The sequence below is a fragment of the Callorhinchus milii genome, unplaced genomic scaffold (genome assembly GCF_018977255.1).
Source record: "Callorhinchus milii isolate IMCB2004 unplaced genomic scaffold, IMCB_Cmil_1.0 Scaffold2, whole genome shotgun sequence".
Lineage (NCBI taxonomy): Eukaryota > Metazoa > Chordata > Chondrichthyes > Chimaeriformes > Callorhinchidae > Callorhinchus > Callorhinchus milii.
The window spans coordinates 20,440,742-20,462,843 of NW_024704743.1; the positions used below are offsets into that span (position 1 = coordinate 20,440,742).

At 43.4% G+C, this 22,102-nt stretch overlaps 1 protein-coding gene across 4 annotated transcripts in view; it reads left to right on the forward strand.

Moving 5' to 3' along the window:
- The first annotated feature begins 374 nt into the window (after positions 1 to 374).
- spag6 (sperm associated antigen 6) overlaps positions 375 to 22,102 on the forward strand; it is a 74,691-nt gene continuing 52,963 nt past the window's right edge. Inside the window, exons 1-3 of one of the 4 annotated variants that reach the window (XM_042345302.1) lie at positions 375 to 487; positions 1,975 to 2,043; positions 7,204 to 7,299. Coding sequence is in view for 1 of the 4 variants with exons in the window: in XM_042345298.1 (XP_042201232.1) it covers positions 4,876 to 4,900; positions 7,204 to 7,299 (121 nt within the window). In the remaining 3 variants the exon portion in view is untranslated. 4 annotated transcript variants of the gene reach the window in all.

Sequence of the window (22,102 nt, forward strand, 5' to 3'; positions counted from 1 at the left end):
TGCCCGAGCAATTTCGTCCTATACTCAGCAACACATTCTTTTATTAATATTGCATTAAGGTAAAGGACGGAATTTTCCAAAATCTTTCTCCCAAGTAAATAGGACGGCACGGATTGCATAACCAAATGAAAGGTTATTTGGTTGCAATGCGGCACACCAATCTTGGGGGGGGGGGGGGGGAAGGATTAAAAAAAAAATCGGACCTCCTTAAATAGTCCCTTTCACGTCGACAAAAGCTGCTGATTGACAGCTTGGAGTCGGGTCAATGAGATGCATTTCAGCAAACTCCAGGGCAGTGACGTTCACATGACAAGAGGCGGTCTTGAGAAGCAGATCCTGGCGTAATTACCCCGGTAACGGATTAAAGTCAGAGCCAGTGCTGTTAGAATTAATGAGCTGGGTTACAATCTCGCTTTGCACAACACAGGACTTGGGAAACATGGATATTCGCAGATTCCTGCATTGTTCCAGGGTTCACATTTTGAAGGTAAGGGGGTGGGTGGGTGGGGGGGGAGTGTGTGTGTGTGTGTGTGGGGGTGGGGGGGGGGGGGGGGGGGGTGCAGGGCACAGAAAAAAAACCCATGAAGAACTGGGTTGTTGGTGTGCAGAATTCTGTGTCACGTACGTGATAGAAGAATACACCAAGAGTTCAAGAGCAGTATTTAAATCAGGTACGAAAGAAAAGAGAAGTGAAACTGAACTCGACTGAATTTGGCAACTGCACTGATCATGCGAGCGTGGTTTGCGCCTGCGTCGCCAGCCTGTTTATCACTTCCACAGACAAGAGAGCAGTTATAACACTTCACTATGAGGCTGTAAACCGCATTTAACCTCACCCAGACTCGAGACCGCAGAATCCCGAACTCCTCGATAGTTAATTAAATACCATATAGCTTAAAACTACCTTTAACATGAAAGCCCCGGTTTAATTTAGACAGTTTAATCCAGCATGAGGTCAAGTCATTCTGAAGAGATCCTTGTTATGCTGTAGGCAAGTATGCACACAGCTAAATCTATATGCGGATTAGCTAAACGTTAACAAAGAACCATGTGAAACTCAGGAAATCTTCCATCAACAATGGCTTTTAAGATGTTCCTATCTGCTAACAGAGATCTCGGTAATGGGGTGATTGAATGCAACCGAATCAGTAGGGTAAGGGTTAAACCAATTGCATGCCGAAGACAGACAGAAATGACAGAAAGTTGCACACCGCATGTCTAGATATAAGGGAACCAAGACGGTGAGATATGAGTTAGACGCAGATTGTATATAGCCTTATTGTTTTCTTTAAAACAGTTAAATGTTGTATGCATATAACGAAGAAAGGGATTGCGAAATGTAAACTAACAGCTTTGATTTATTCTTAAGAATGTATATTGATTGGTAAAATGTGACCAGATGTTATACCGAGTCGTGAGTTTAATCAACAGTATTTCGAACAATTTACCTCTGTGAATTTAACGCAACCGCTGGTTAATTCTTTCAAAGAAGCAGATAATGGCTCTCATTTTATTAATTTGAAATTTGTATGGGGAAATACTACAATACTTGTTGCAACACAGATCGATGTCCAATTCCTAGGACAGCATAAATGGTCAACGTTATCTTAAATATGCATTAGCACACACAACACACTCCTATTTGATCTGCAGCCTCTTTGAGCCTATCTACACTGTAGCCTCGATTGCCAACGGTTAAGTATTGGTTTGCATCGAGTCATTTCTTTGGAAGCAAATGTATGCAAAGAAAAAAAACAATGGAAATTAAGTTTATTTACGTACACGGCATTAGAACAAACACACAGTTTCTCGGCGTGACACCCAGTCGAGGTTGAATTTACGGATGCTCACATTACCAGGCAGTTGTAGCAGAGAGAACAGAGTTTCACATTTTTATTGTGAATGTTTTTTTTGCAAACGCAGCTACGCACAGTTCGCCGCCTCCTTAAAGCAATAATGCATTTCCGCCTTCAGCACTCAAGACAAGGTGGATCTGTCTACTATTTACAGTACTGAACTCCTGTACCACCCCATGTTTTAACAGTAAGTGTGGTGTTTTTAATTTGGCACGTGAAAAAAAAAATCACGCGATTACGATTTACCTTTCAAACAACTAACCCGCTTTGCATCGTGTGTGTGTGTGTGTGTAAAAAAAAAACACCGCTGTGTTGTGTTTGTGCTGTGTTGTGGCGCTGGGGATGGGGAAACCTGGTTTCCAATCGGAGAGACGAAACAAAAATCCCCCAAGACGCTCTTGGGATGACAGAGTAACTATTAAAAGCGAAGCAATTTTTAATGATGTCCTTTTTGTGGAAGATAACTTGTCGCCCGTTGATGCCGAGTGCCCCCGTGCTCTTTTGCATTGCAGAGGAGAGGAGAGCCCCCCAAACCAGCTTTGCTGTAAACCCGCTCCTTTGTGGGTCGATGAGAGAGAGAGAGAGAGAGAGAGAAAAAAAAACAGCTCACGGCTGCTGCGTGCAAACCCTCACATTTAGGAGATAGTTTGCCAGCGATGTTGCTGCAGCGCACAGACCCCAACGCACGTAAAGTGACCCCTGATCAGCAGTAAATCGCCAGCCCCAGTTAGCGGTGGGCAGCGAACCTGCTGCAGGCGGTCATCTCGGCAATCATATTGGCACTGGGTTTGCACACACACACACACACACACAAACACACACACAATCCCTCCAAACATGAAACATCTGTCCCGCAACCCCGGAACTATCCATCCATCCATCCATCCATCCCCACCAACCAACCACCGCTCTCCCGAACCCGCACCGCAAACATCGCGCACATCAGACGTTCTGTGCCCTGCGAACGCCTCAGAAATACGACGATTTATTGAAACGTGCAGCTGCTCAGTGGAGGCCATTCGGCCTATCCAGTCTGCACTGACTCACACAGCAAGCTGCTCTGCTCTTTCCCCAAGCCCTCATCGGGAGGCAAACGTGATTAACCTGTCTACTTCCACATTGAATCCCACCACGGACTCTTGCCTCTGCCAATTCCCAACAACTCTCTGTCCAGTTGTACTGAATCCCAGAACCATGCACCACACAAGATTACATTTGTATAGCGCCTTTCAAGTCGGGAGGACGTCCCAAGGCGCTGGACAGTGTACAGCATTTCAGACCCGAGCTGGGGTCAGGGGGGGGAGAAGGGAGGGGAAGGGGGGTGGTCGATGACATGGTTGAAGAGGAGGGTTTTGAGCCAGGACTTGAAGGAAGCTGAGGGGGGTGGGGGGAGCGGAGTGATTGGGGGATGGAATTCCAGAGGTTGGGGGCAGAGTGGCTGAAGGCTCTTCCGCCAGTGGTGGGGCGGATGAGTCAGGGGACATGGAGCAGGCCGGAGCCGACTGAGCGGAGGGAGTGGGCGGGTTGGTAGGGGGTTAGGAGGTTGCAGAGGTAGGGTGGGGTGAGGCCATGGAAGGCTTTGTAGGTGAGAACCAGGATCTTGAACTGGATCCTCTGAAGGATAAGGAGCCCCAATGGAGTCGGGCGAGAGTGGGGTTGATGTGGTTACGGGGTTGGTGTGGGAGAGGACACGGGCTGCAGAGTTCTGGATGATCTGCAGCCTGTGGAGGGAGGAGTTGGGAAGGCCGACAAGCAGAGTGTTTGCATAGTTGAGCCTGGAGGTGATGAAGGCATGAACAAGAGTTTCAGTGGCCTGGTGGTGTCGAGCGATGTTGTGGAGGTGAGGGAAGGCAGAGCGGGTCCTGGCTTGGATGTGGGGAAGAACTAGGTTGCTGCTGCCATAGTGCACTGCAAACCTCCCAAACTCCTGAACTACTGTGCAACAAACCTGTTTTTCAAATCCATTCACTCCCTGTCACCTCCCTACCTCAACCACCTCCTCACTTCCAATCCAGCTCAACTGGCACCAGCCTCCTGCTTGTCCCTCACGCCCTCTGTTCTACCACTGGAGGTCACGCTTTGCTCCCTCTCTTCCCTTTTTCAAGTCCCACCGGAAAACCTTCCTTTTTGACCATGCTTCCAGTCACCCCCCACACCCACCCTCCTCGGAGTCAGGCTCCGCCGCTGTTAAGCTCTCGAGACGCTACCCTGGTGGAGGGTATGATATAAGTGCAAGTTGCTTTTGTTGTGCTCCCGCACCCAGAACTACTGTGCAAGAAACCTCCCACACCCAAACACTGCAGCGCAAACACCCTGCGCCCCAGAGTTGTGCAGTGCAAATTTCCCGCACTTCGAGACGAGCTGCGCAAATTGTCCGCCCGCAAAGTGCAGTCGCTTCACTTTACGGTATATTCTGCGAAGCGCTTTGAGACGCCTCGAAGACGCGATGAGGTGCTTCATCAAATGCAAGGATTATTATTATTATTACAGTGCAGCGCAAGCCTCCAGCATCCCAGCACCGTGCTGCGCAAACCTCCTGCACCCCAGGGGCACCCAACGCAAACCTCCCGCACCCCAAGTCCATCCAACGCAAACCTCCCGCACCGCAAGTCCATCCAACGCAAACCTCCCGCACCCCAGGTCCGTGCAACGCAAAACTTCCTGCAGCCAGAACCGTGCTGCGCACACTTCCCGCGCCCTCGTGAGTCGGCAAATCTCCCGTAACCCCAGGAGCGTACGGCGCAAACTTTCCGCAACGTAAACCTCCCGCAACACAGGAGCGAGAGAGAGAGAGAGAGAGAGCGCGAGAGAGAGAGAGAGAGAGGTGGTGGGAGATTGACAGGCGCCGCTCCGTACGTCACAAACACACGGTGACCCCTGGGGGGGGGGCGGGGCGGGGGCGGGAGGGGAGCCCGGAGCTGCTTCCGGGTCGTTGCCCATGGCGACGGCGGCGCCGCTGGACTCAGAGCCGGGGCCGGTGGTGGGCAGCGAGAGGCGAGGCTGAGATCACGGCAGCACCATGAGCCAGAGACTCGCCTTACAAGGTGCTTACCGCGGAGCCAGAGCAGAGCCACCCGCGAGGAACCCGAACCGAAGGCTGCGCCTTAATCGGCAAATTTCTCCCTTTTCGTTTGCACCGCTTTTTGTCAATCTCCCGTTTCGCATTTTCCGGGAGTTCTCTGGTTGTTCATTTCGGTCTCGGGGCCACAGACGGGTACACCCCCGGGTGTGGTGTGTCTTTGTGTGGTGTCTTTTTATGTGCGTGTGTCTGTGTGTGTGTGTGTGTGTGTGTGTGTAAAAAAAACCCAAACACACACACATGCCAGAACTGGTTTGGACGATCCGCATCGAGTTCCAATCTGAAGCGTAGCTTACCCGAGGCGGCAGTCTTTGCTTTCTACTCTTTCTACGCTCCGAGACGCCGTTCAGCGGGAAGGGCGCTGTGTAAATGCAACTTGTTGTTGGGCGCGAAGTCCACGCTGACCTCTTACTGTTGGCTACTTGCTTTGGTGGGCAACCAGCTACCCTTTGCTGTCGGGCAACCCTGCAGTTGGATACCCTTCAGTACGGCGATAGGTTTCCACATACGTCAGACTCACCCACCGAAAAAACCTCACTTAACGGCTAAGGACACGATTACGTACTTACTACAACAACAACAACAACAACAGCAGCAGCAAAATTACATTTGTAAAACGCCTTTCATGTCGGGAGGATGTCCCAAGGCGCTGCTGGGCAGACAGAGTTTCGGACCCGAGCTGGGGGTCGGGATCGGGGAGGGTGGAGGGCAGGGGGAGAAGCAGAGGGATCGAAATCATAGTCGAAGAGGAGGGCCTTGAGATGAGTCTTGCAGGAGGCAAGGGAGGGAGTTCCAGAGGGTGGGGGCAGAGTGGCAGAAGACCTGCCCACCCATAGTGGGGCGAGCGAGGCGGGGGACGTGAAGCAGGCCGGAGCCTGCTGAGCGGAGGATGGTAGGGGGTTAGGAGGTCGCAGAAGTGGGGGGTAGCAAGACCATGGAGGGCATTGAAGGTGAGGATCAGTATATTGAACTATCTTTTGTGTGATGGGACGCCAGTGGAGTCGGGTGAGGATGTGGGTGATAGGGTCACGGAGCCCGGTGCGGGAGAGGACATGGGCTGCAAAGTTCTGGATGATCTGCAGCCTATGGAGGGAGGAGTTGGGGAGGCCGACAAGCAGGGAGTTTGCATAGGCAAGACTCGATGTAATGAAAGCGCATATGAAGATTTCGTTGGCCTGCGGTGTGAGACAGTGGTGGAGCCGGGCGATGTTGCAGAGGTGGGGGTAGGGCGGGTCATAGCACAGATGTGGGGTAGGAAGAATAGTTGAGGGTCAAACAAGACGCCAAGTTTCCGGATTGGCTTAGCAAGGCGGAGTGTGCATCCATGGATGGTGATGCTGTCAGCGCCTGAGTGAGGGGTGCTGACGGGAGCCAATCAGGAGAGCCTCGGTCTTGTTGACATTCAACTGGAGAAAGTTAGCTCTCATCCAGGACTTGATGTCTGATAGACATTCTGTCAGGACAGCAGTGGTCCTGGAGTCAAGGGTGGAAGCAGAGAGGTACGGTTGGGTGTCATCCACATACATGTGGAAGTTGACCCCATGTCTGCGGTGATGTCACCAAAAGGGAGCATATAGATATAGAAGAGGAGGGGACCAAGGACAGAGCCCAGAGGAACGCCGCCCAAGACGGTGCGGGGGCTAGAGGAAAAACTTTGCAGAGATGAAGTGTGTGAGAGATACAATCTGAACTAATCAAGGACAGAGCTGTGAAGGTGAGAGGAGAGTTGGTGGATGAGGATAGAGTGGTCAATGGTGTGGAAGGCAGCAGAGAGGTCAAAGAGGATGAGGAGGCAGAGAGGGAGCCCTGGTCATAGATGGACAGTATACCATTTGTCACTTAGACCAGGGCTGTTTCTGTGCTGTGGACGGCACGGAAACCTGATTGAAGAGTGTTCGTGAAGGGAGTGGAGGGAAAGGAAGCTGCAAAGCTGGGAAGCAATAGCTCGTTCCAGGACCTTGGAGAGGAAAGGGAGGTTGGAGATGGGGCGGTAGTTACTACCAAATGTAAAATATGAAACTTTACAAAGTAATATTAACTTTTCAAATGTTATTATAGGACAGTGACTGGCTCTTCAATATTTAAAAAAAATGCCTTAGTGATGGGAGCTGACATCCACATTGCATGAATCATGACTAATTTATAAGGGACAGACTTACAAGTGTTGTTTCGAGGGATTCAGTGCAAATTTTGCGGCAATTTGCATTTTGAAAATCATAATAATCCTAATTATTTTAAATAAGTTAATTTATATTGCTCTGTTTTCAGTTTTTGAACAGTACCAGAGAGCGAGATCCCAGTTTGTACAAACAATTGCAGAACTCGCCACAAGGCCACAAAATATTGAAACTCTACAGAATGCAGGTAAGGGAGGAATATGCACTATGAGCAGAACTTCTAAATACAGAACTCCTGACATGAAGAACAAAGTGGTATCTGGCACAAATGTGGGCATTTGCCCACATAATACCACTTTACAGTGTATCCTCTGAAGTGCTTTGAGACGTCTTGACGACGTAATAAGGCGCTATATCAAAGGATTAGTAGGATTATTGTTTTTGACTAATATTATTCGTGCCCTACAAATTTAAATGATTGCTCCGTTTTCAGTTTTTACCATCACTGCAATATTTATGTAATAATGTTTAATGTAATACTTTTCTAATACAGTAAACTCCTGATAACTCATTCCTGGCTTAACTTGTCACTACTACTTAAGTCATCATGCTGTCAATATCCCAGCTGTATTTATTTATATATCTACACATTTGCCTTACTTGCCATTCAGGATAACTTGTCACTAAGCCTTTTTCACTTGGAGTTTTTTTATGATATAAATCTACTATATATTGTTTAAGTTTTAAGTTTTGATTGCCCATAGATAGATTCGTAAAAAGTTTACACCAAGTGGAAGATCCATTGGCCTGTCTTTTTAATCCAATTTTCCTGCTCCTTTATAGTAGCTTTAATTTTATTTTTACTCAAGTATTTATCCAATTCCTTTTTGAATGGTTGTGTGTATACTGTAACAGTTTTCTGATTTATGGCATTCCACATTCTAACAACCTTGTGTATAAAATGCTTTCTTCTAATATCCCTCTCTTACTTCTCAATTTATACACTTTGTAACTGAATAATCAGTGGAAGTGGTCTCTATTTATTTAATCTTTTAAAACTATAATTAGGAACCTCCTATTAGACTACTTGAACCTTCAGAAAGCTTATTTAATTGACTTTAATTCATTTTTAAAGTAGATCAATATTTAAAATATGTGTAGCAAGTATTATAATTTGGAAAGAAGGGATAAGACAATACTGTACTGAAATCTAGATTCCTAACACATTTAACAATTCGGACACATTAAGTAGGGTAATTCTTGGCTTCTGACTTTGTATGGAGATCTTGGAGAACATATATGGAGGTAGTTATTGTTACTGATGCAGCATTGTTTTCTTATTCAAAGAAAATAATTCATAGAGTTAAACATAGTTTGGACTTCACAGAAGCATAATACTTTTTCAAAATATGTAATTTTGAATAAAGAGCTGCTCTGTAGGGCACAAAATACTACTGTAGTTATAAAGCCTAACAAAGAATTAGAACATGGATCTGTCACTTAGATTTGCATATTCTGTATTTGTATATGCGTTTCACCCTCAAATGCATAGTCACTACACTTTACAGTATATTCTGTGAAGCGCTTTGAGATGTTTCGAAGACTTGAGAAGGCATATATTAAATTGACGGATTATTATAATTATATTAACCACCTCACTGAGCCTATGTGCAACCTTGGAATTATGTTTAATCCTCAGCTCTCTATCCTTCTTTACATTCAGCCCCTGGCTAAGACTGCTTTTCTTCATCTTCATCACATTGCCTGCTTCCGTGCAGGTGATGCGGCAAAACTCCTTTGTTGCCTCCAGACTGGACTTCTTCAATGTCCTCCAAGCCAACCTCCTCCTCTGTGACCTTCTGCAGCCTCACTCTCCTGTCAAATCTGGGTGTGCTTTGTGTTCCTCGTCCCCAGTGCCCCACTGTTGGACATTATTCTCCTACCTAAATCCCTCAACCTGCCCAACCCCCTTTGAAAGCCTACCTTTTTGCATACTGTCAACTTTCTCCTCACCCTCCCACTTGCCCTAATCAGTTTCGGGCATCCCCTCTTTAAAGTGTTTTGAGACTTTAAACCTACATGAAAAGTTTAACCAACCATAAAGTTTAACTTACCTAAATTTTCATCATCCCACATCCTCACCTGTAATAATGTCCACGTGCCCGTCACCCGAGTTCTCACCAGACTTCACTGATTCCCTGCCGGTAAGCATAACGTAACATAGCATAACATGTAGGACCAGGAGTAGGCCATTCGGCCCTTCAAGCCTGCCCTGCCATTCAATCATGGCTAATCTTCTAATCTAATTCCAGCTAATAACCTAACCCTGCCTTATCCCCATATCCCTTAATCCCTTTTGCAATAAGAAATCTATCTATCTTAGTCTTGAATATGTTCAAGGACTGAGAGTCAACAGCCCTTTGGGGTAGTGAGTTCCATACATTCACCACCCTTTGAGTGAAGAAGTTCTTCCTCAACTCAGTGCGAAAGGGCTGGCCTCTGATTTTAAGGTTGTGACCCCTGGCTTTAGTTTCTCCAACCGGGGGAAACAATCTCCCACTATCTACTCTATCGTGCAATTTGATAATCTTATAGGTTTCTATAAGATCCTCTCTAATTCTTCTATATTCTAGAGAATATAGCCCCAAATTGGTCAGCCTATCCTCATAACTCACCCAACTTCATCCCTGGTATTAACCTAATAAATCTACACTGCACCCCCTCCAAGGCAGGTGCATCCTTCCTTAAATAAGGAGACCACAACTGCACACAGTATTCCAGGTGTGGTCTCACCAGGGCCCTATATATTTGCAGCAAGACTTCCCTACCCTTATACTCTAATCCTTTCATAATGAATGCTAACATACCGTTCGCCTTCCTAATTGCTTGCTGCGCCTGTAGACTAACTTTCTGTGATTGGTGTACAAGGACACCCAAGTCCCTCTGGACGCTAACACATTCCAATCTCTCCCCTTCTAAAAAATAACCCACTCTACTGTTTTTGCTACTTAGGTGGATCACTTTGCACTTCCCTACATTATACTTCATCTGCCACCTACCTGCCCAATCACCTAACCTATCTATGTCTCGCTGCATTTTTTTAATGTCGTCTTCTGTGTTTTTAATGTCGTCCTCTGTGCACTTGGCTTGTATTCCCTTGAGTTTAGAAGGTTGAGGGGTGATCTAATTGAGCTATTTAAAACGATAAAGCGATTCGATAGGGTAGATACAGAGAGATTATTTTCTCTGGTGGGAGAATCTAGAACAAGGTGGCATAATCTTAAAGTTAGAGCTAAACCAATTAGGAGTGAAATCAGGAAGCACGTTTTCACTCAGAGGGTAGTGGAAATCTGGAACTCTCTCCCCCAAACGGCTGTTTCTGTTGGATCAATTGAAATTTTCAAGACTGAGGTCAATAGAGTTTCGTTAGGTCAGGGTGTCAAGGGATTATGGAGCAAAGGCGGATAAATGGAGTTGAGGTATGGATCGGCCATGATCTAATAGAATGGCGGAACAGGCTCGAGGGGTTGAATGGCCTACTCCTGTTCCAATATTCCTAGTCCACCAGTTAGATTTGTGGATCATCTAAAGATTGGGACACAAAAGAGTGTATAAGCATTCAGCATCATAGTATCCCTTTGGCAATTTCAGCTTGAGCACTACACAACAGTCTTTTGTTGTTGTTACTGTAGTTAAAGGTGGCCTTTGTTGCACCAAAATGGACATGCCCTTCTTTTTCTGTAATCCCATTTTACACATGGATAGGTTGTGGGTTTTGAGTTGGGATCATCAACTGATGTTTGTAGGGCTTATTTCCTGTGAAATATGCTTCCTATAAACAGTTATATTTTCCTATTTTTCTGTAAATCATTTGTTTTTCTGTATTCAAAATTGCCACAGAATGGATTACTTTAGATGAATATATGATGTATTATATACATATATTAAGCTCTGCCATCGGCATTAATTTAAAACAAATAGGACATTTGGTTACTTCAGTACAACAACAACAAAATTACATTTGTATAGCACCTTTCACATTGGGAGGACGTCCCAACACGCTGGGTGCAACAAATATGTCAGCTAAATAATCCCAACACAAAACACTCACTTTAATCTGAGTCCAAGAGAGTGAACTGTACACATCAAATTCAAGGAGTATTATTATTACATATCGAAAAAATAGCTATGACACTATTCAAAGAAAGCAGTTTCACCTGATTTTCTGGCAATAATCCTGTGGAAAAGAGATCTCAGGAAGAAGATATATTAAGGAAATATATTCATCATGAAGTGAAACATTAAGAGAGAGGGGGATTTTAAGGTGGACATTAAAGATGACACTATTCAAAAGAGAAGAGATTTCTCCCAGTGTCCTGGTCGACAATCCTCCACATAAATTGGTCATACGTTCAATAGAATTTTAGGGGAAATGAAATATCTTAACAAATCTGCAATGGTGACTAAGAGTAAGTAGTACTGTTAGAACATGTAATACAGTATGTAAATGTTCTTGAATATGATGCAACAAACTGAATTTGATCCAATTAGCCACCATAATACAGTGACATTAAATTGAAATTTGGTTTACCCTTTAGGATATGGGAAAACCTGTAATTTTACCATTAATTGTGTGCAACGTTTGCACAAGTTTGACACAAGCAGCCATGAAGTGAATGACCAGTTTTATTTGGGGAATTGTTGGCCAGTTCACCAGAGGAAACTCCTTTTTCTTTTTGGAATTTGGGATCTTTAACATCCTCCAAATGTATAATATGCATTGAGCGCTCTAAACTTTAAGGTTTATCATTTTATAATTTGCTAATTGGTTCATACCCTTCATCAGTATGCCCTCTAATATTTTACATTCACTCAAACTTGGATCACCAGTCTTTAATCTTCTTTTAAATAGATATTACATTTGCCTTTTTTCCAAACATTGGGCACCATTGCTGTTTCCATCAATTCTCGTAATGAACTGGATACTCAACTCAGGGCTTTCTCTGTGACAACAGAGACAAAGAATTTGTTTAGTATATCTACCCTCCCCTGGTTATTTGATACTAATCCACCCTTCTAATCCTTTAAGGATTTCACTACTTCTTTGACCACCTGCTTATTATGAATATATTTATTAAAAAAATTCACATTCTGTTTTTTATCTCCTGTACAAATTCTAATAAGATTTTCTGATATGTTTTCCTAGCTTTCTTTCATTGATTTTTATTTATATTGTATTATTATATTAATGGCCTAGTCTTGAACATATGTACTTTGACAACAGTGTTATGTATTTTATTGTTTTAACTGAATTGGTCCTACATAGATTAAAAGTCATTATTTTAACCTAACTTTAGCAGCAAGAAGTTATATTAAATATTCACTGTGAAATTATATTAATCCATGAATTTGATATAGTGCATATCAAGTTGTCAAAATGTTTGAAACCACTTCACAGGATTTGCTGAAGAGTGCAGTGATTATGTAGGCAAACTGACAGTTACTTTGCACACAGCAATGTCCTACAAACAGCCATGAAGTGAATGACCAATTTTAGATGGGGATTGTGGGCTAGGCCACTGGGAGAAACTCCTTTCACGTTTCGGATAGTGCAGTGTTTAACATCCTCCTGACGGGACCCCATTTTAACAAACTCCTGATGGGACCTCATTTTAACAACATCCGAAGGGTGGCACTTTGGTCAATGCAATGCACCTTCAGCCCTGAATTGGAATGTCAGCCCAGTCTATGAGGTCAAGTGCCAACATAGGGCTTGAACCCCACAACCTTCTGATTCAGAGGTGACCAACTGAGCCAGGCTGATGTTTTGGCACTGACCTCAACTCTGTAGAGGCTGCAAACTTATTTCACTTATAAACATTGAATTCCTTGTCTTGGTAATTATGTCTGATCTGCACTTGGAAAGAGTTGGTTAGAAAAGCTGCTAGAATACGTGGGTGCTGTTAAGAAATCTTGGAGATGCTTATTAAAATACTAGTCTTATAATGTCATACTCTGTGACAAAGAAGGGGGTGAAAGTTTTGTTATTTTTCGTGAGTAGCATAAAATAACTTCCACTGTAAACAACTTCAGTGTTGTACAAATGCCTATATCAGGCCGACGAGACCCTCATAATACACATTCATAACACCCACGCTCGACTACGTAAACTCTGTGCTCATTGGCCTCCCCAACTCCTCCTTTCATAGATTGCAGATCATCCAGAACTCTGCAGCCCATGTCCTCTCCCGCACTAGGCTCTGTGACCCTATTACACCCATCCTCGCCCGACTACACTGGCTTCCCATCACACAGAGGATACAGTTCAAGATTCTGGTCCTCACTTTCAAAGCCCTCCATGACCTTGTTCCCCCTTACCTCTGCCACCTCCTGACCTCCTAACCCCCTACCAACCTGCCCACTCACTCCGCTTAGTGGGCTCCGGCCTGTTTCATGTCCCCGCCTTGCCCGATCCACCATTGGTAGGCGGGCCTTCAGCCACTCTGCCCCCATCCTCTGGAACTCCATCCTACAGTCCCTCCGCCTCTCCCCCTCCCTTGCCTCCCTCAAGACCCGTCTCAACACCCTCCTCTTCGACCGTGCCTTCGATTACCCTCCATCCCCTCCTCCCCTCCTGCCCTCCACCCTCCCCAATCCCGACCCCCAGCTCGGGTTCAAAACACTGATTGCCCAGTACCTTGGGACGTCCTCCCAACATCAAAGGCGCTATACAAATTTTGTGTTATTGTATATCTGACCAGCACTGAAATATTGTAATCCAGTTGAGGTGATTTCAGAGTAAATCCATTTCTCCATACTAGTGAGTTTGATGGAGATCGTTGACATTGTGTCAGAATTCATCCCTTACAACACTGAAGAGGTGGGTCTGTGCTGTCGGTCATCCTCAAGATTATAACTGGAGCATCACAGGAACTGCAGGTGTTCGAACAAAACCTCCATGTTTGCACCTGAGTTACAAGATCTGATGCTGTTAATTTTCAACTTTCTTAATTTGTTAAAAAGTTTGAGCAGAATACTAGTGATAAACCACTTCCTGTTAGTGCAACTCTCAGAGAATACGTCCCTGAAACTGTCCCCTGTGTGTGAGTGATGCAGCAACAAAGAAGCAAACAACATAATGAGTTGTAGTGCCAAATCAGTTGAGTTGTTTTCTTCAAGCTGTATAGTGATCTTGTTAGGCTATACCTGGAGTAATGCATATGGTTATGGGTGTCATGACATAAGGGGGCTGCCAGGGTGCCATAGGCCGTGTGGAGAACAATGACGCTGCTCCCCCATGGAAGAGCAGAGTGCTATGAGGAATGACTGCAGAGCCCAGGACTTTTCAGCCTTGAAAAGAGAAATCTATAGGGTACCTTATGGAGATATTTGAGATGTGAAATAGAATAAAGTAACCCTCCCAAAAAATGCTTCAGATGTAGCAAAACAAGAAGCCCCTGATTCAGGGTTGTAAAGTGAAAGTTTAGAATCAACACCATAATTTACCTAGAGGATAATGAACAGCTCTACAAGTTACTAGGAAGGGTGGTAGTGGCTAGCATATTGGACTGATATGCTAGCACATCTGAATATCGAAACTAGATCGAGTCCTATCTATGTTGCCACCTACCCCTGGAAATATCTCGGTGTCTGCAATGAAATGCATACTCTCTTCCTGAAGGTTGCACCCCCCTTGCCTAACTATGGAGAGTATCAGGGGAAGAAGTAAGAATTGGGGACCGCATAGTGTCTTTTGAGTTACTGCTGCAGTTTAACCGGCCAAAAGCACTGTCTGGCAAGCTTAATGCTGCTTGTCCATTTTTCCATACCTGACCCATTAGGTCTTTGGCTTGCAGAGTTAACTGCCTGCCAATGACTGATCTGCCTCTCCATTCTGCCAGTGAGGCCAAGAACTGGTGACAAAACAGGTGGTATTTGAATTTAATTCCTTAAGCAGTATTCAATACCTTGCAAAATATTAATAAAATTAATCGATTGATATGCCTAAGACCACATGGTTTGAACTTATGTATTAATTTATATGTATTACTGTATTTGCTTTCTATTGGAAACAATTTTTTTTTTTAAAATGGTAGTTCAGTAGGTTGGGTTGATGAAAAAGGCTAATGATATTTGACTGTAATAGCCGTAGAAATAATGCTTGGAAGGAGATAAAAAGTTGTAGTTAAACTCTAGGGCCCCCATGATGTCATGGATTATTATAATATAGCTTGATCAGCTTGTGAACATTAGCAGAAAAGTACCATTGAATTTCAGCCTTTAATTCCCAGGACAACATCTGTTATTTTACATAATCTAAACTAAACAGGGCAGAATGAAATCTTACACCTTACAATTACAAATGTACTACCAAATGCTGTGAAAATTTTAATGGCTATTGGTAGTAGTGACATGAAGGCATATGTAAAATAGTGTAATATTGCAGCTGGTTAGGAATAATATCACATGCATTTAAAAGAAAATGTTATGTCATTAAAAAATCTCCACATGAATTTCAAACTATATATTGGTGTCTAGAGGTATTGCATTTTTGTATCGCAAACTTGCCCAAGGGCGAAACCTTGGGCAAGTTTCCTTATGCCTGATAATAATCCCTCAAGAAAAAAAACAATAATAAAATTGGTCACTTCAATCCACTGTTTGTGGGACACTGCTGTGTGCAATTGGCTGCCGCATTTCGCCCACAAAAAGATACAGTCAATTCACTTTACAGTATATTCTATGAAGTGCTTTGAGATGTCTCGAAGATGTGAAAAGCGCTATATCAAATGTGAGGATTATTATTATTTTTAGTTATACCTAAGTTTTTAGTTTTGTAGAAACTTATTATAAACAGGGTTCTTTAAAGTCAGTTTTTACTGGATTTTCACCATTTGGTTGGAGAAACTTGACCATTGAAAAGCAACTATCTCCGAAAATCCATTTAATTCTTCAACTTTTTTTGTTTTCTGAGTTGTGTGCACGTTACAGTCCTGCTGATTTATATGTAAATCCCATGCTCATAATAATAATAAGCTTTGCTTTTGATATAGCGCCTTATCATGTCGGTGAGATGTCTTGAAGCGCTTCACAAAATCGACTGTGTGTTTTGTGGGCTTGTTGCGGATGACCTCTAAACCCTGGATAGTGAGCAAGTGACCTGAATCATGTCGACTGATGTGCAAATTGTACATTCATAGCCTACCTCTGAATTTTGCATCTTGCTCAGACGATGAAATGATCCTAGCACAGCGATGTGCTAATGACATTCTGAACATCTGTGATCAGGGCTCCCTCTGCATCCTTGTCCTCCTCGACCTCTCTGCCGCCTTCGACACTGTCGACCACTCCATCCTCATACACTCCCTTTCCTCTTTACATAAAATTCGCGGACCTGCCGCCTGGTTCGATTCCTATGTCTCTCACCATCTCCACTTTGTTGCCTCTAACGGTTTCTCCTCCAGCTCCCACACTGTCACGTCTGGCGTCCCCCAGGGCTTTGACCTTGGCCCTCTCCTCTTTAATATCTACATGCTCCCCCTTGGTGACTTCATCCACAGACAAGAAGTCAACTTCCACATGTATGCGGATGATACCCAACTCTATCTTTCTGCCCCCACCCTCAACTCCAGGACCACTGCTGTCCTGACAGACTGCCTCTCGGACATCAAGTCCTGGATGAGGGCAAATTTCCTACAGTTGAATGTGAACAAGACTGAGGCCCTCCTAATTGGCTCACGCCAGCGCCTCTGCACCTCAGGCTCTGGCAGCATCAACCTCCATGGCTGCATACTTCAACTCATTAAGCCAGTCAGGAACCTAGGTGTCTTGTTCGACCCTCAACTGTTTTTNCTTCCCCACATCCAAGCCATGACCCGCTCTGCCTTCCCTCACCTCCGTAACATCGCCCGACTCCGCCACTACCTCACCCCTCAGGCCGCTGAAACTCTTGTTCATGCATTCATCACCTCTGGGCTTGACCATGCAAATGCCCTGTTTGTCGGCCTTCCCAACTCCTTCCTCTACAGGCTGCAGATAATCCAGAACTCTGCAGCCCATGTCCTCTCCCGCACCAAACTCTGTGACTCCATCGCCCCCATTCTCGTCTGATTCCATTGGCTCCCTATCCTTCAGAGGATCCAGTTCAAGATCCTGGTCCTCACCTACAAAGCCCTCCATGGCGACCTCCTAACCTCCTACCAGCCCGCCCGCTCCCTCTGCTCAGCCGGCTCTGGCCTGCTCCATGTCCCCCAACCCACCTGCCCCACCATTGGCGGGAGAGCCTTCAGCCACTCTGCCCCCAACCTCTGGAATCCCATCCCCCAATCACTCTGCCTCGCCCCCTCCTTAGCCTCCTTTCAAGTCCTGCCCGAAGACCATCCCCTTCGACCATGCCATCAGCCACCCCCTTCCCCTCCCCTCCCTTCTCCCCCACTGACCCCAGCTCGGGTCTGAAATGCTGTACACTGTCCAGCGCCTTGGGACGTCCTCCCGACGTGAAAGGCGCTATACAAATGTAATCTTGTTGTTGTTCATGTTTAACGTGCCTAAAAGCACATTCATGGTAGCCCTTTCCAATCTTTGCATCAGAATGACTCATGTTTATTAATAGATATATAAAAATGAAGTACTGTTTATACTTGTGCTGCAATTTTTTTAAATACCTGGTTTATTTTCCTGGGGATTTTGATGTTCTAAAAAGTTCTAAATTTTACCCATTTTACCTCAGGCATTTTTGTATGAATGTTTTCCTTCAGATTTTCTCCCATGAAAAAAAGCCCTCACCAATAAATTTTTTTTAAATACCCGGATTATTATTTTGTGGATAAAACATGACTTTAATGTATCATATTTATAAATCAGTGTCATTCGTGGCCAATCAGGAACACTTGTTCTTGGAATGAGAAGCAGATCTCCAATCGCTGAGACCTGCCTCTGAACCCACAACAAAGGGAATGTGCAGTTTCCAGGTCATTGGCTGCGGTTTCTGTAGCTTAGCAACTTGTAGTTGCTGTCTCACCTACAAGCTTAAAATTATTCTTTTCAACTTTTTTGGCCAAGCTACCAGCGCTGGGGTTGATTTTTATTTTATTTTTAAAAATCAATGAGCAAGGATGTTTTAGACATTTGCCAAGAGAGTTTGTTCTCTTGTTGTTTCAGTGTGCAGTCTTTCCACTTCCTCACACACTAAGAACCACTTGGGTGACATTACCGCCACTAATTGCCACCATTATGGTTTTCTGTGTGAGTTCTTTCCATGTTTTTGTGTTCAGCTCTATGCCACATGACAGGAAGGGAGGTGTTTTACAACATTTACCACACTTGAAAATATAATGAGGTCAGCTGACCAGAAGAGAAGCCTGCACTGGGAAATAGTATTTCTGTATAAAATTGTGTGGTGTTTGCACGAAAGTAAATGAATGTGGTAAAAATTATTCGCCTCTCAATTTATAAACATACTACTCAAGAATTATTTCGTGGTTGACAGTGTTGCATTAGAATCATAGAATTTAATGAAATAATCCTTCCATTTTTATTTAATTCCACAGGTAAAAAAGGAGGCCATTTGGCCTATTGTGCCTGTATTAACTCTCTGAAAGAACCAACTGCCTACTCCTGCAAGTTCTACTCTCTTGCCATTTCCTTTTTAATATTATCCTTTTCAAATCATTTATTTCTCCACATTTCATAATTATCAATGAGACTTTTGTTGTAATTTTTTAAAGGTATTTGCGGTGAAAGAGTAACATTTAAGCATTTCTGCTTTTCCAATTTCTGTTAAAAAATTTTAAAGCTTGATTCTTACCGTGAGCGCTCTGATCTAAAAATCAAATCTATACAAAGAATCCTGATTAACACCAAGATATTCTGGGGGTGGCGGGGGATGGGGTGGATTTTGTACTTTTATTGAAAAAAATTTCAATCAGTCGAGATTGATCGCATCTTTGGAGAATTGGTTTGGAGGAGTTAACTCTGCAGGTTTGCTGGCTGCATGAGGCAGCTGAATTAACATTCACACAGTTAAAAAGATGCAATCACTTACAGCTAATTTATAGTACAAATCTGCTGCCAACTTAACTGGTGGCAGTCTTATAATGAGTGTGCTAAATGCCTCTGCCTCTTACTTCTTGGGGACCCACCTGTGGGGTAGGCCTCTGGATAGTGGAGGCATACACCATTTTCTGTCTTTAGTCCTGGCTATAATTAAAAGGAGAGGCACTGAAACTGAAGGCAGATGTGGCAAAAGGAAAAGAGTTGCGGCTGGTAGCCTGAGTGACTGAAACGCTTCTGCTCCTTTCTGTAAGAGTAGCAAAGCTGCTTCATGATCACTCACCTTTACAATGATTGATTGGTGCAGCAAAACAAATCATCTGAGTATTTTTCAAAACAATTGCAAACACACAAGCTGCTGCTTTTGAACCACGTTCTTGGTTTACAATCTTTAAATGGGCTGCAGGTTAATAACTGAATCTACTGATGTTGATCCAGCCCCCTCTCACTGTCAGGCTTAATAGTGATTCCCTGCTGGTTTCCTAATGATGTTGCTGCACCCATGGTTTAAACAAAAATGTACGTAATAGATATTACAAACAAAGTAAGTATTAATCATAATTCTCTATAGCTATGGCTTTTTACGTTGTACTGATGATGACTGACCCTCTAAACAATCTTTCATATTCCTTACTTAATTGTTTTTCAAGTGGTGTATTTTCTTGGTCTACAAATATTAATATGCCTGCTATAATCAGCAAATATTTAGAATGCTCTGTAAATTATCAAAATAGAAAAATAATTGGTAAAGTTATCACTTTACTCAATGGACATTGTTTTATTTTATGTAACTGAATAAGAAATATTTTGAATGCCATCTTGCTTGACATTGAACTTTGCCCACCAGTTATCTGTACATTTTTAAGAAGAACATAACAACATAAGAATCTTTATGATGGAGAATTCACATTTTTGAGATCTGCATTAACACAGATTTAAGTTAAATCATTTGTCAATTTTTAAATTCACCGCGAGGTAAGCACGTGGTTTCACTACTGCTTTTGAATCATATAATAAATAACATCACAATATTTTCTTTTTTGATTGCTTACAGGTCTTCAATAATTTACATTTCTCACTTTGATATTTATTCAAGATTATTCATTAGATTTAAACAGTATATATGGAAAAACGTCCTCATGTCTCGTTCATAGTGCTCTTATCAAAATTTAAAAATATGACAACTGTTATTAAACAATAAATATCTGTTGGCTAGAACACTGGGAGAAATGTCTCTTTTTAAATAGTCTCATGGGCTCTTTAACATCCTCTTGAACAAGTAGACAGGACCTCGGTTTAACTCCTCATCCAAACAAGGTATTTCCAACAATGACATTCACCCATTTTTGAATTTTGCTGTGGGATCTTTAACGTTTACCTGAACAGACACCTTGGTGAAACATTTATTCCCTGCTCCCTTCTCTATTCTTTTTATTCCCTTCTCCATCATGCATACATCAAGTTTCCTTCTAAACACGGTAATGCTTTGTGCTTCAATCAAAGTTTCTGGCAGTGAGTTCCGCATTCTCATTAATTTTTGAATAGAAAAGTTTCTTTTGAGCTTCCTTTTGGGTCTGCTAATGACGATCTTATATTTATACTTTCTTGTTTTGGACTCATCAATAAGTGGAAACAGCCTACTAATGTCTATCTTATTATATCCTTTCATAATTTCAATACCTCTTTCAGGTCCCTTCTCAGTCGTCTCATCTCCAGGGGAAAAAAGCTCTAACCTGTCCCGTGTTACTTGATAGTTGTAACTACTCATCCCTGGTAACATTTTAGTGAATCTTTGTTATTTTTTATATAAAACTTTAATGTTAGATGTCTGGCGACAAGACTGCAAGTTTTATGTGTCAGGTAGTTTTCCCTCCTTTTTAAATTTGTTTTATGCCATTGAATGTTTGTGAATTGCAGTGGTAGAAGTGCCACTTTTGCACAAATTGGTGAAAACGGAAGTATGAGCAAAATGAATCAGTTCTGTAAACTTTCTAGACATTCACCCACTGCCTTTTGCATGGAGTTTGTTAAGTCTGTTACTGGCCCTTCCTTATTCTTCCTCTGAATCAGGTTATTAATAATCTTTGTACTGATGAATTTTTGGTCAGCTCAGTTTACAAATGTGAAAACCTGTCACTATGCTTAAGAGCAGTATCATAATAAAATAATAATAATAATCCTTGCATTTGATGTCGTGCCTTATCACGTCTTCGAGACGTCTGAAAGCGCTTCACAGAATATACTGTAAAGTGAGTTGACTGTATATTATGTGGACGAAACGTGGCAGCCAATTACGCACAGCAGTGTCCCACAAACAGTCGTGGATTGAGTGACCAATTGGTCTCCAAACCAATTATAATAATCCTTGTACTTCATATAGAGCCTCTTGTGTCAGGAGGACATTTCAAAGTGCTTCACAAGATAAACTATGAAGTATAGTGACTACTTTGTAGATGAAACATGACAGACAATTTGCACTCAGCAGTGTTGGCCAGGATAGTACCATGGGATCTTTGAAGTCCACCTGAACAGGTAGATGGGACTTCATTGTAATGTCTTATCTGAATGATGACACTTCGAACAATGTTGAACACCCCAACACCCCATTGGAGTGTCAGCCCTGATTGTAGGAGTTCAGGAGTTCCTGCCCTGCAGTCTTGTGTGGCGTTCTCCATCGCCTCACCTCTTCCTATGCCTCCTTCAAGGACCATCTCAAGACCTTCCTTTGATTGCACCTTCTGGCATCTTCCCACCTCCACTCCCACCCCTCCCAAATCCAACCCCCAGCTTGGATACAAACTTCAACTGTCCAGCGCCTTAATTTGTTGTTGTTGTTTGAAGCCCCAATATGCAGCTTGAACTCATAATCGTCTGACTCAGGCGAGAGTGCTACCAACTAAGCCACGCTGACACCTGATCTTTTTCTATCTCCCTAGAGGTTGGTGGTCAAATCTACTTTGTCATTTTGATATTATTACTTTTTGTTTCCCCTATTTGTT